Source organism: Rhipicephalus microplus, chromosome 2 (genome assembly GCF_043290135.1).
Source record: "Rhipicephalus microplus isolate Deutch F79 chromosome 2, USDA_Rmic, whole genome shotgun sequence".
Classification (NCBI taxonomy): domain Eukaryota; kingdom Metazoa; phylum Arthropoda; class Arachnida; order Ixodida; family Ixodidae; genus Rhipicephalus; species Rhipicephalus microplus.
Genome location: NC_134701.1, coordinates 64,621,320 through 64,636,618, shown reverse-complemented (window position 1 = coordinate 64,636,618; position 15,299 = coordinate 64,621,320). Strand labels below are relative to the sequence as shown.

At 44.4% G+C, this 15,299-nt stretch overlaps 1 protein-coding gene across 6 annotated transcripts in view; it reads right to left on the bottom strand.

Moving 5' to 3' along the window:
* The window catches only part of LOC119170865 (heat shock protein beta-6), a 171,684-nt gene that overhangs the window by 22,049 nt on the left and 134,336 nt on the right, over positions 1-15,299 (bottom strand). For 5 of the 6 annotated variants that reach the window (XM_075886519.1, XM_075886517.1, XM_075886520.1 and 2 more), the window contains exon 4: positions 13,160-13,356. In XM_075886519.1, coding sequence (XP_075742634.1) covers positions 13,160-13,356 — 197 coding nt within the window. Of the gene's footprint in view, positions 1-12,704; positions 13,357-15,299 lie in introns of those variants that run through there. The other variant, XM_037422145.2, reaches the window with a different exon arrangement.

Below are 15,299 nucleotides of genomic sequence, written 5' to 3'. Positions count from 1 at the left end.
ACGGTGGTCTAGTGGCTAAGGTACTCGGCTGCTGACCAACAGGTCGTGGGATTGAATCCCGGCTGCGGCGGCTGAATTTTCGATGGAGGCGAAAATTCTGTAGGCCCGTGTGTTCAGATTTGGGTGCATGTGAATAACCCCAGGTGGTCAAAATTTGCAGAGGCCTCCACTATGGCGTCTCTCATAATCACATGGTGGTATTGGGACATTGAACCCCACATATCAATACCTCACGTCAGAAACAGCCATATTAGCTCGAAAGGACCCCACGTGGATTTCCTTGGTAGACATTTAATGCAGAGATGCTGTGCTATCTACCGGAGGCACCCTAGTGCAGGACCGTCACGCTAACGCGTTCACAACATGATGTATCTGTGTGATCTCAAGTCACAAAAAAAAACGTCGCAAAAAATGGTCTCCTGTTATCAAATTCATTAAAATCATGCATGAGTAAAACTCATAGAGCACCGCGCTGTTACATTTTGATTTCGCCGGCCGAGAGGACAAAGGTAATTGTTATCATGTATGCTTACGCTTCCACCTTTACACACTAAATACCGCACATAACAGATGCATCACTTTAGGGAGGAGTTTTGCGCCGGATATCTCGGAGTACAGGTGTGCTAGAAAAGTCTTCCAACTGCAACTGTGTACAATCACAACTGCCTAGATTTGTTAAATATTAACATGCCAACTTACCACAGCCTGTGAAAAGTTGATTACTGAATTTTAGTTAATTGGGCAGCTGACAGCAGTTATTGTCATCTAACTTTCTGTCCCCCTGGCCGCTTAACTTATTTGCACAAGTGGTTCTCATGTGCCTTCGAGCGCCTAATTTAAAAAAAATATCAGAAAGCGTGACTTCGGGCATCCATTATATAAGATAAATTAGAGGGCAAAGTTAGCTGACATTTTCACGCCGCCCGCTTTCAACTTCACTGTCTTGGCTCGCGGGTCTTAAATGTATGTGGGTTAGACACCATCCAATGCAATCAGTGTAATGATTGGTACTCCAAACGTTTCTTTGTCCAAATTTCATACCAAGGATTCGACAAAGAGGTTGGAACAAAGAGCCACATATGGTGAATGGTGAAAACCTGTACTACCGCATCAGGTTGTCCTCTTTATTGCCGCTGCGTCGGCTCGAAATTCTAATGATAAGGTGCGACAAAGGAAGGAAAGCGATGGTTGAAGAAAAGAAATTAGAAAACATGCACACACTCCATCACATTCACGTCGCAGTAGTTTAGCGAGTCCGGTTGACTGCAGAAACTTCAGCAGTGACTTGCCCCAGTGCAGGGTAGCAAACCAAAAATTTTCCTTTGACTTCCCTGTCTTTCACTTGACTTTATTATCTGTCTCCAAGACTCATGCTTTATTGCATCCCTCTTTGTAGTTTATATTTTTGTTACTTTACCTCTTTATTTGTGCCCGCATGCCTGGTAACCGAATACTTTCACCTGACAGTGTTTGTTGGTACCCCGCGTTTAGGAACACTTCTGGTCCACGTGGTCGTTACGGCCGCTTCTTTGTAGGCAGCTATTCAAGAGCTGTGAACTTTTCGGGAGCCGTGAAAGTACTGTTCCAATATTCATCTGCTGTGCTTCTTGCTTCATGGAGGGTAGCCCCGATGTACCGGTTCGTGGCTCCCATGACCCGCAGCGTAATATTACCAGCGTAAAAGGTATGATGTGGCCCTTCTGCTGTGCTTAGCACCTCCGGGAGGCCTAGCTATCACATCAAGAGCGAAGAGTAGAGGGCAGAGGCGATGATGTCAGGGTGATTATGAGTCAATAGGCTGTTCCGGACAGCTGGTGCGGTACATTTAAATGCGAAGCATTGGCCACTTTGACCGTATCTGTGTATCTGTCTGTCTAGCCGCCTACAACTATTAGCTCTCCTGGCCATTTCAGTAATGCGATCTATACCAAAATTGGCATGACCGAACATGACTGTATGATGAGCTTAAGTGACTAGTCATTCTATAAAAATCATGACATGCATGTTATGAATGTCATGATTTACATGCCATGGTCTTGCTGCTCTTGCAGTGGTTTCGTACACATAACATATTTTAAAACTGGTATGGTATGACATGACTGCAAGGCAGACGTAAGTGACGGGCCCTAACGTGAAAATCGTGACTTGCATGTCATGTAAGTCATGACTACACGCGACGCTCATGGTGTGCTCGCGGTCGTTTTGCGAGCTTCACATATACCAAACTTGATATTACGAGACGGGAATGGATGACGAAGGTATATGACTGGTGCGAACATACATGTCATGTTGGTACGTAAGAACATGACTACATGCTACGCTCATAGTGCACTCGCGGCTGTTTCGCTAACTTCACATATGCCAAATTTGGTATTACGTATGTGACGCGAACGGATGACAAAGATAAATGACACATCCAAACATGGTAATCATGACATGCGTATCATGTCAGCATATAACTACACGCCGCGCTCATAATGCTCTCACGGCCGTTTCTCTATACATACACCAAATTTGGCATTACATGATGCGAATAGACGATGAAGATGAATGACACGTCTAACATAAGAATCATGACATGCATGTCGTGTAAAACATGACTAAATGCTATGCTCATGGCGTGCTCACGGCCATTTCGCTAGCTTCGCGTATACCAAATTTAGTATTACGTGATGTGAATGGAGGGCTAACACAAATGCCAGGAGCAAACATGATAATCATGACATGGAAGCCATGTACGACATATCAACCTTCCTCATTCGTGCTTCGTATATGATCAATTCCTACAGTACATGGGATCTGCTAATATTTTCTCTCTTGTAAGGCATGCCTTCCCGCACAAAGGCTTCTCGCATCAGACTGATGGTCCTAGGTGGCACTCTACATATGCGCTCCACTGGAGCGCTCTTTACACATTGACTTTTTTTCGCCTGGCCAGACTTTCCGTCTCACCGCACGGCCAACCACGTGGGTTTCCTGTGCCTTGACGGTAAGTTCAACGAATTATGCGTTGGTACATACTGATTTCACTTCTTCAGGCATGCAGAAAATGTGGCCTATGCTTGCAGCGCTCCATGAAGCTCTCTATAGCCAGGTCGACCGGTCAATTGATCTCTACATTTTCGGAGTGGATTCCAAGGTGCGAGTTACACATTGGACGCTCTCTAAATTTTTGTCAGGGCATGTCCATTGTACACCTAGTATAATGCGTGAAAGCATGATCTATCTTTACTGGCAGTGTAGCACACAGCATGAAAAAATGTTCGGATGGACAGAGTGCAGTAAGATGAGCCCTGGGAAGAGGCAGACAAAATATAGCTTTTGGTAGATCAGAGCCATGTGTGAAGGCCTGCACAAGGTTTTTCTTAGAAAACTAGATGCGCTTTTCATCTCTAATTTTATTTTTGTGGCAAGTGCCAACGAAACGGTACTAACCAATCTTCGAGCTTGGTTAGAAAACTCCTCCTGCAAACACACACTAATATGAACGGGCTCAACCAAATCGTGCAGTCGTGCGCAGCAAGGAGAGCAGACAGCGAAGTTGCCATTTTCTCAGGTGCTCAGAGAGAAGCATGTGATTACTCTCTTAGTAGCTGCCGGCAGCTGCTGTTAGACGTTGAATGGCAGGTTGCAGGGGGCGTAGACAAAAATGTTTCAAGAGAGGGGCAGGCACCTTTTTGATTTTTTTTTTTAGTGTGTGTGCCATGGTGAGAAAGTTTTGGTGGGAGGGGCGAGAGGACACGGGCCTGGTATGCAGACCGCTAGCGCAATGCCACTGGCTGGTAGCAAGCCTAAGCCAAGAGCCGATACTATTCAAGAGCAGCGTAGGGTGGCGAGTGACTCTTCACAGAAAGTGCACTCTGCAGAAACAGAGCGGAAGTGGGATAGGACGTGAGGAGAGTGCTTGTTTGAGGTCGCTTCCAGATGATGATACACTCTCTTTGACTGCCCTGCCGATCCTGCCCTGCAGGGGCAGCCCGCCATGACAACTTGGGCTGAATGGGACCTTCTTTGCGTCACAAAATTCGGACGGTGCCAGTGTCCTGGCCCTGCATGGTCTGGACATACAAGCGCAATTTGATGGTTTTGCGATGGCCTTGGGTTCATAAAGAGCCCGAACTCACTCACCCAATGCCGTTTATACTTCTCCTCCTCCTCAAGAGGGCCATTTGTATCAGCTGAAATCGTAGCCACGAGGTGCCGGCAGTGCACTCGTAGTCTGCTAGCACTACACAGTGAACCGCGCTCGTACAATTCAGTCACAACGTGAAAGAGCGATTCTGCGTGGACTTCCCGGGCTCATATATGAAATGTCGGATATGAACCTCAACTCTGTGCAGTAAACTCGTGTTAAGGGGGCACACTGGTCTTGGAAACTTTTTTTTTTGCTTTCCAGCCAATTTTAATGAAACTCCATGGGCTTGTTCAGTTTTTTTAGCCGATTTCAAATATCCAACTAGTTTGATGTAAGCTAATTAGTTCCCGTGATAATTAAAAATATTTCGTGATTGTTCTGTTCTTGAGAACAATAGAAAAAAAACTAGTCAAGAAAAAATTACCAGCACGGCATGAATAGATACTAAAAGTTGTGGAGAATGAAATGACGGAAGCAGTTTTTTGTCTGGCAATCACACATGCAAGTTTACATCAATTCTAATTTCTCGGTTTAAAGTATGCCTGCTAACCAGTTATAAACAATGCTAGTTAAACAATTATTTAAACGTGAAATGCAAGATCTGTTTCCCTTACTTCAAGGTTTAAACATTCAGCTTGACAATGCAAAAGAAATTATCTTTCTAGCTGCACCGCATGCCGAGATGCACTTCTCAAGAATTTCCTAAACGTCAAAAATATGCATTCTGAGAAAATGGCAAAAAACACAATGGTGCCATGTTTAATGTAAACGGTAAAACATTCTGTACATTTTTGGAGCGAAATGACTAGTAGGCCCCAGAAGCATAGTCCCCCTGACTGCTGGCATCCAGGTGCCGCTTCTTGAGCGCCCGCTGCACATTTTCTGCAGACGCACGCCTGAGGGTAAAGTCCCTGGTTCGGCGGCGGTCTTTTTCAGCCATGCATTTGCTACTCAGTAGGCCGGGGTTCAAGCACAGCTCTTTGAGGATCTCGGATGATGTTACTTGACTTCCGGCATTAAACCTCATCACTGCCTCGGCGACCGCAGCTTCTACACTGTGCAGTGATGCATGGCGCTCCTTCGGGGCCAGCGACCAAATCACAGAGTGGAGACTTTTATTACTGTTCTGAGTCTTGCCTCGCTGGCAGCGCTCCAGCAGCTTCTTGTCCGCCAAGCATTCGTACACTGGAAGCAAGGCCTCACAGACATGCGGCGGCAGGTTGTAGCGGTGTTTGGGGGCCGGCTCACCCCTGGCCTTGGCAGCGTTCTGGCGGCACCACGAGTCAGGACCTGTAGGGCACAGGCTGTGGTTGGACACGTCATCGTTGGACGTCACATGGTGGTATGTGGCCATCACAGCATTGTGCATGGCTGGCACGTCCCCTTTGTGAGATTTGATGGCCCAGCCATAATAAGAGGTCAATTTGTTAACCAGGTCACCAGTCAGCCGCCCCCTACCACTGAGGCTCTCAGAGCCAGCTGGCCTCTGCTTGGGGAGATTGTGCAGTTGCGTGCCCATCCTCTTCTGGACGTGGTTCACACATTCCTTTTTGGTTACCTTTATAAAACCATACACGTCTGCTTCCTTCAAAGCAGGGTAGGCGCGGCAATCGCCATCAGAAAGAACTGTAGTGTATCTCAGCTTATGACGCTCCAACGACCTCTGAAACAGAATGAGGGCAGCTTCCACTTCCATCTCTCCAGCTTTTTTTGTGCTGTTTTTCTGGCAGTGGTGGTTCGCTTTCCACTTGTCGAAGGATGGGTCACTTTCTTTAGGCGCCCGCTCGCAGCCGGCACAAAAATTTCAGAGCGCGACATAATCGAGCACAAGCCCCGTAAACAACTCTATAACTGTGCCGACTCCGATGTGCGACGAGTGTCCCCTCGTCATCCAGGAACCGTCGTACCACACAGCAATGTTGCCCGGGTTGCCGAGGTCCAGTTCCGCGTACAGTTCCCGAACCGATCGCGCGCACTCCGCGGTCAGCTTTTCCGACGCACGAACAGCTGCGGGCATCAGTTTCGTCTTCACGTAGCTCTGCCACGTTTTGTTGTGCAGGCCGCGCGAAGAAATGTTCACCGATGAAAAAACGTCGTTGAATGCCGTTTGCTGATTGCCAGTAGACTGCATAGCCCGCATGCCCAAAACATTGATGGCAAACGGCTTTGCCTTGCTCTCGCCGTCAACGCGCGGCAAGCTCCATGCCACCGACACATCGCCGCAGGTCGCGCACGTAAGCACTAGCTTTACGGCAAGGCTGTACTCCCTGTCCTCTTTGCCGATGTTTACATCACCGGAGCACAATTTGCACTTCACTGCACGCATCAGTTCGTTCACCTGGTTCAAACTCACGATCAAAAACCGTGTTTCGTCCAGCGGCGTGGCTGCGGCATCGTCGATATCGGCTAACAGGCCGCACTTGCGTTGTGTTGCTCCAGTTGAAGCGAGCTCTTGTAGCTTGTTTTCGGCGTTGCGACGCATCTCTGCCACTTCTAACGGGTGCAGCACTGCTGTGTCAAGACGAACGCGGCCGCTGCCGGATGCGTTATCTTGAGCGGGCGGCGGCGGAGGTGCTAGGCCTATGTTATCAGGGGCCTCGCCGCTGACCACGGAAGGTGGGTCGCTTGCTCGTTCAGCGCTCCTCACTGACGCGGAACGGCCTTTGAAGTTCTCGAGGAGCGACTTCTTTCTTTTTTTGCCGTACTGATTCCTTGTGTGTAATTTCCTTCCGGCTTTCCACATCGCGCGCGATCTTTGGCTAATCTGTCGTTCTCAGTTTGAGCAATATGGCGCCTGACTGCACCGCCGACGGCGCGAAGCAGACTACACACGCCGCTTGCAGCCAATCGCGTTGCGCTGTTTAGTCACGTGCACTCGCCGGCGAATAGGAACGCGAATTTTTGCTTTTTCTGGCGTGTGTTTTCTACTCTACCAATGAGCGGACAGGAGCCAGAGTGGCGGGAAATTGAAGACCGAAGACCGCGCTATCAAATGAGACCTAGATCACTGCGATACTGCCCGTGGCGCAGCTGCAGGGAATTATTGAAAAATTGCCATTTTGGCGTCAGAATCTCACCAAATCGGGCCCGTACGGCTTTTATAAGAAGCTGTTACTGTTCAAGTACCAACTTTTCGGAGGAAAAACTGAGCAAACTAATAGAAAAATACCTGTAGATTTCAAAAATGACATCTAAGAAAATGCGTTTTTGGTCAATTTTTCGGCCCCAAAAACCCGTGTGCCCCCTTAATTCAAACTCCGACATTTCATACTTTCGATTATTTCTAACGAAATTAAATTTTTGGTTGGCCCTCTAATCTTTCAATGTATTTAAAAGCCTCTTAATTCAAACTCCATCATACAGGTAATTCATACTTTTGCACTTCCATACCTAAAAATATCGGCTCCTTTCCCACTACTATTTAAGCTTTTGCACGTTTATATTTCTAACAGTCTAAAAATGAAAAATAAACAGCTCAGGCTTTCAAGGAGAAAGGCATTGCTAGTAAACAAACGCTTCAACCGAACCACACGCATGATAAACTATAATGTTTCTCAAATTGTATAGAGAGCTTTGTGCTGAAGGCATATATAGCAAGGAAGCAGTTGGCATGAATTTTAAAAGGTCTGATCCATAGTAAATGCCCAATGAGCTTGTTGACTTTACACCTTTGCTTTTTGATCATTGTGTGCAGTTAGAGTTTAAAACACTTTCAAGTTTTTAATGTGATGAAACTGATGCCTAATCAAAATGTGTGGTGTCAACCTGCCCAGAGTCATATATCTGAGAACTTCTGGTAATTTTAACTTCTTGATAATTCAAACAAAATTCAGAGGTCCCTCTGAGTTTGAATTAATGAGAGTCGATGTATGTAGTGTTTTTTTATCATTTTTTTCTGACCTTTTTTCACTCACTGAATTGCGTGTACTTGTCGCATTCCTTAGGTGATCGTGAGCGAGAATGATGTATATATGCCCTTTCACTCACTGAATTGCGTGTACTTGTCGCATTCCTTAGGTCATCGTGAGCGAGAATGATGTATATATGCCCTCTCGTATTTATTCGCATGACTGTATACATGCAGTTTCTGCATACTGAACTGTGACCGGCCAAAAAACTTGCTCAAGCTCACAAGAGCTTTTTCTTCCCATGCCCTGCACACACTGAAGCGGCGAATAACACTCATTGATTCATCGACTGATTTGAGTAATTTACGAGGCAACCAACTCCCGATGGGATGAATTCTGATGGTGAGGTCTTTCGATGACAACTTGGAATTATGGTTCAACACCCCATTGACATTTTCAAGAAGAAGTTATTGTCATTAAATATATATGGTACAATTTGCCCCACAGAATAAAAAATTGACAACATGACTTAACTCAGCACCAGCACGAGCTGCACTTTATTGGGCAAGGCGTGTGTGGTTTTGTGGCGTACACGTACATATGTAAAAAAGAAAGGAACTGCCAAAGCGGAACACACACCACCTTTCTAACGTCCTACGTCACAGGACTGGCGAGCAGAGTGTCATGGCAATGCGCTGGGCACAAGAACACACTCATTGCTACTCTCCCAAAAAAGAAAAGGCTAAACATAAGCACAGCTATGGTCCCACCAATGAGCCTCACAGGAAACATGCACCCACCAAAAGTGAAGACATCAACATATCATGCAAAAAAGCACGGTCATAACAGGTGACTGTGCACAAAGTCTCTCAATACAATTTAGGCTGCACCAAGGTAAGCACAACATACAGCAACTGGTAAAAATAGAGCACCTCTGCAGCATCTTTGATTCCATTGATTCAGGTTCTTGCCATATGTCACAGCAGTGATGTTTGCATCAATTCTATTCCTTCACGCGAGCTCTTATAAGTACTACGTGAAATGCATATAAGCACCTGTGAGCCACTCACATTTTCTTGGTTCAAAAGGTTTGCTTTTTTATAAGGGTTGATCAGCATAAACCACAGTTTTATTTTAAAGAAATTTGAAGATATTTAGCCTCCTGACATAAGGACATTATATCTAATGAATACCTATATGCCTTTAGTTTATCATAGAACAGAAGGTACTGAATGTCAATTTCAAATCATAAAACACTTCACAAACCATCACTAAACATTCTTATGATTTAAACAAGCCTTTGGGATTGAAAAACGAAATATCAAGACTGTATACTCTAGTAAAATGAGAAAACGCCACTTAAGCGAATGCAGTGCCCAATAAGCAAGTCATCAGTTAATGCACAGGATGATGAAAAGGACCAATTTAGCTCAATATCAGCTCACACTGAATTCACACACTAAACTATGCCAGACTAGTGACAGTGCCCTTACAATACAAAGACAGCACATAGTATAGACATTTATCTTAAAGTTCACCCATTATCTGCATGCCAGTATACTAGCTATCATGTGTCATGTCTAGGGAACTTTTACAGTAAGAGTGGAAAGCATAAAACAGTAAGAATTCAAAAAATGCCAGTTAACAGTCATTTTAATTGTAACATAAAGAAGGAGCTGGTGTTGAAGCAAGTGTAACATCATAATAAATATCAGAATACACCAAGGCTATCTAAGCTGTAATTAATGCAAGGTGTGCTGAAGTGTTCCTAAATACCTAATTGGTTATTATATACAGCACTGGGTTCACTATCTCAAATTTCTTTTTGTACCTCTTTAACACCAATGCTCCATTATAAACTGAATTAAGTTTTACATGAATTTCTTCCATTTTGATAATGGAAACACTTCCATTATAGAACAATAACATTTACTATCAGCACTTCAAAAAAAAATTTTTTTCGGCTTAATTGAAGCATACTACTACATCAGCCCCAATGATACTTAGAGAAATACATAACGGCCCATCAGTTTAAAAAACATTCACAGCTAACAAACTGAAGCAACATGTGTGTGAACACACCCTCTCCTAGAGATAAACTAAAGGTCAGGAAATGAGATTGTCATGGTAATGCGAGACATAAAATGTGACTCAATAAAGGAGCAAGAAAACCACTAAATAAAAAAAAACATCCAACAAATGTGACATTTTCTCAACGTACGCCACATACCGCCTTTTGTTCAGATTGCACCCAGCACAACCATCATCTATGAACCTCACAGGGTGAGACATGCATATCAATGTGATTACCACCTCTAAAAAACTCTATGAAAACAGGCTGAGGCAAAAGCTGTAGCTCTTGATGCACAGCTGCAAGTCGTACGATGGCACTGCCAGCGTGGCACACACACAGTGACGTCTCAACATGCACAGCTTCAAACACACTCAATAGAAAGGCATTGTAGCATATTGCACGAAAAATCTGACAGTACAAGCGAGTGTGAAACTAATTTCTATTGATATATTTCAAATCCAACAGTAGCCATGCGTGCAAGAAATGTTACGGCAGGTTTAAAAAATTTTGTCTGTTTTTGCACCATCACAATACATTGCCAAATGCAGTCTGACCGAGCAGCAGCTGTAAACCAATTTCTGGGTACACAACCATGGGGACCATATTTTGAATTAGAGGCAGCTAGTTGCAAGGCACTTAGTCGCAAAGCTTGCCCATCATTGTGAAACTTGTCTTAGTGACCTCTTGCCCCAGAAATATTTGGGGTTTCGCATCCCAAAACCACAATATGATTATGAGAAATGGTGCAGTGGAGGGCTCCGGAAATTTTTACAATGTTGTGTTCTTTAGTGTGCACTGACATTGCACAGCACATAAGCCTCTAGCATTACACCTTTATCAAAACGTGACCACCATGGCCAACATCAAACCAGCAACGTTTGGCTTGGTGGTCGAGCATAATAACCACTGCTCCATTATGGTGGACTCTTGCCACAGTATGCAAGAACGAGTTGCACACCAAATCGCCGATATGTTCACCGCCAACCACTACAGCTCTTTTCCATCAAGTGCCCGTGAAGCTGTGCATGTAGAAAGAGCAGAGCAGCACCGCTGTCCCACCAGTTCACAAAGGTTGCCAGGCACTACAATAGTTCAGTAATGTACTAGCAAAATAGAGTACTCTAATGAAACAACACAAAAACTCTATGACATGGCAGGTCCTAAACCAATAAAACTGCACTGGCCTATTACCTTTAACAATAAAAAAATAGAAATTCCCATAACCTGCGTGAGAGGCTTTTTTAACTAAAATAAGTGACCCCCTGCTATCTTCATTTTATTTCTCAAATGAGAAAAAAAAAACACACACCAGGTCGAAAGGTTCCACATTACTTACAGAAATAAAAGGGAAGAATACTACCCTCTTTGAAAACTGAGTCATGTAGCTGCACATTGAAAGGCTTTGGAAGTTGCCAGTGATGAGAGAGAGATTCGTGCCAACCACAGACAGCTTGCCATGAAACATCACAGAGAGTGTGCTTACGAGTTGTCATCACAGCGTGGGATGTGCTGCTCAAAATAAGCTGAAAGCTTAGTTTCAGCAGCAAAAATAAGCGTAGGCAGCCTTCTACCATTCCAGTAATACTCAGACGTGGTAGTCATGATGATCTCAGTGCAAGCCATCTGTAATAAAAGCTGGTTAACAAGTGCAGTGAACGCTAGCTAAGGCCGTCTGCAACACGCAAGGGTACAACCAGTGACACTTGGATGACTGCTCATAGTCAGAATGGCCAGAAATGCGTTGCCACATCGTCTGCAGACATGGCATGTTGAACTTACTATACCAAACTATTCCAGTAGTGAAGACGCTTAAAGCAGCACAAAGCTTTGTTGACGTGCTCTGTTCAAGCACTTGTTTGAGACTGATGCCAAATTGATAGGCAAGCCCAGTGAACTCTGTTCATCACTGACAATGCAGCTCCGAACATTTCTGTTGGACAATGCATGAGGAAAACAAACTATAAAACTGAGACATCAACATGTAGTATGTCATTTCACACCGTCTCGAGCATAACCTGTCACACCTTGATTGACGGTGCTAAGCACTGCACAAAGGGTGGATATCTAAAGTAAATAATATCTAAAATAAATAAATTGGAACAGTGCAGAGACAGTTACGATGCATAAGTGTGGGGTCCAGCAAAACGTGCAATATCTATGTGTCTTGACATAAGAACTTTCATACACAAAGTTCTTATGTCATAAAAACAATTTAAATGTTACAAATCTAACTTCTCTTGTTGTACACACATGCAACACTGATGCCTAGCTTGAAATAACTCTCGTCTTACAGAACACACAGGAGCTTCATGCAGGAAAGTATCTTGCTATCTCAGAAAATAAGAAAGTAAACTGCAGATCTACTTATCATATTTGGGCCAGAAGAAGCCTCACAATTTACATGAGGAACTTCTATGTACATGTTGTACATTCTATGTTGTACATGTTCAATGTTGTATATTCAATTATTCATCCATTAAACTATTCATATATATACAGATGCTGTTGAGTACAAAGGCAACAAAATTTTACTTGTAGCTATAGAAGAAGAAAAGTATTTGCCCTATTCTACAGCTTTCAAATTTCCAAAGCAAGCAAAAAATATCACCTTCCTCAAACATGCACCTCTGTTGCGAGATGAATTTCAGTGGCCGGGGCGAAAACAGTGCCTGCAGACAAGGATGGACCGAAGAAACACAACACACAGGCGGCGCTTCTTCGATTTATCCTCGTCAGTGGGTGCTGTTTTCGCTTCAGTATGAACAACCAACTAGTTCAAAATGCGTTATTCAGTGGCCAGGGCTTTATCTTTGTACTGTTGAAGGCCTACTCTAGAACCAATCTGTGTGCTGAAATGGAAGCGTATACTGATACTTTTTTTTTTTGAAACTATTGGATATAGGGAGCTGCCCACAGAGGGAGCCCCCAAACGCAAGGGCCAACAATTCTGCAAAGTCCCCAGTCACAACTGCACCAACTCTCACTGTCTCTGCACTGACTTCATGAGGCACATGTAAGCTTTAGGCAGGCCCAATTCCGTGAACATGCCTCATCAAAAACGGGAAACAAAAGGTCGAGAAATAAGAGAGAGAGGCACTCTACTTCTTGTCGATGGGGATGTTGCGCTCCTTGTTGGGCGCCTCGAGAGCGGGCAGCGGGGCCTCTATTGTGAGCACGCCATCCTTGGACAGTTGCGACTTGATCTGCTCAGGGTTGGTGCCCTTGGGCAGAAGGAACTCCCGGTTGTACTCCCGATACACAGATCGATTCTCAGACTTCTCCTCGTGTTTTGCGTGCACCTGCATTCGAACAACAAAGTAGCATACATCGGGCAGCAGCGAAGACTTGCAAGACGACGTATCCAACACTCAAAAGTTCAAAAGAATGCAATATCTTCCACTGACATTGCACATCCAAATTCGAGGGGCTATGACACCCTAAACATAAAAAAAATAAGAATGCTGTCAAGTTCCACATAATGTGTACAAATTCATTACGTTCACATGTTCTTCTTCCTGCAGTTCTCAAAGCATGCCGTGTTACAAGACGGTGAGATGGGCTAGTTGGTGAACATCCATGTTTTTTAAAGCAAAACACCTTTAGACGCTTGTAAAATGAGGACCGAAGTGGCGTCCAGTCTACTTCCTAGTTCTTCTGCGTTTGTTTTAAGTGCGCTAAAAAGCGTTTGCTTCAAACTTCTATGCTTATTTTTCTGTTCGATTCTGAATTCGACACCATTATAAGCAACTTATGCAGCAATACACCTGAATTACAACAGCTAAAGCAAATGGTGCATGTCTAATCTACTCATATAACACCTGCTTTGCTAAAAGTTGTACTTTTCAGGATAAAACATGTGTGCACTGGCCGAGCACTTGGAGTAGAAAGCACCAATACTGTATTGCAATACTGATTAGCCTATATCAGTCTTATTTATCATCACATACAAACTATCTAGAGTGTCGTAAAAAATTACCCGAGCTACCCCCATAGTACAGTGTTATAAAATGTGAAACTGTAGCTTGAGCGAACAGTGAATTTTAGGTTCAATGGGAATAGTCATTTTGGTTGAGTAATATGAAATCAAACTCGAGTAGCATATATCAGAAAGCTGGGCGAGTACATTTCAAGACATTAATGGAAACGTTTTGGCACGTGCACAATAGACAAAAAAGTTAAAGGGGAGAAGTGAAATGAGCGTGAACTTGTCTTCGTACCTTTCATTTTTTTTTTATCTATTGTATGCACACTGAAATGTTTTCAATAATATATACCACATGTTAAGGAAAAAAAATAGGCCTATCTGTCATGGCTTAACTAACCTACATAAATATATATATATATATATATATATATATATATATATCTTGTACCGAAGCATAGTGGCGCCAGCTCTGTGCCAGCATGAAAGAACACGTTGACGTCCGTGTGTGGCTCATGCTTGCCGGGTTCCTGCCTGTAGCAGCTTGTTGCGGCTAACGTTTCTGAAATAATAACCTGTGTTTTTACGCAACCTTGCTCGTTGCATTTGGTGGAAACGTGCTGGGTAACGTCCTGGAGCTCCGCAGCTGTAAGCTACCATCTCAGTCCGCGATGACCGAGTGCGTAGATCCCCCCCAAGGATCTTCCACGCTGCCACCTGTCATGTGTTCTGGTGTACTTCGTCTGCGTGACCCACCAGTATACAACGGCACTGAAGATCAAGATGTCGAGGGCTGGCTGGCAGAGTACGAGCATGCCAGCGCGATTAACAAATGGGATGACCCTGCGAAGCTGACTCACGTCATCTTCTACTTGACGGATTTGGCCAACCTATAGTTCACCAACCACAAAGCCGACATCCCCACCTGGTCGGTTTTCAAAGAGGCCGTCACCTCGTTTTTCGGTCGTCCAGCCATGCGTAAGCTTCGTGCTGAACTGGGACTGCGGGGACGATTTCAGCGAAATGATGAGAGCTTCACGAGTTACATTGAGGATGTGATCAGCCTCTGTAGGCGAGTTGATGCCAGGATGACGGAGGCTGACAGAATAAAGAATATAATGAAAGGAATTGATGACAACGCTTTTCATATGCTTGTGGCCAAAGACCCACAGACCGTCACGGCCGTAATTCAATTATGTCAAAGCTTCGATGAGCCGCGCAAGCAACGAGTTTCTACGCGTCGCGCTAATACGCAAACATCTGATATTTCGGCCTTGGAGTGCAAAAGCAGTGGCCCCGACTACAGCGTGCTAATGCCTC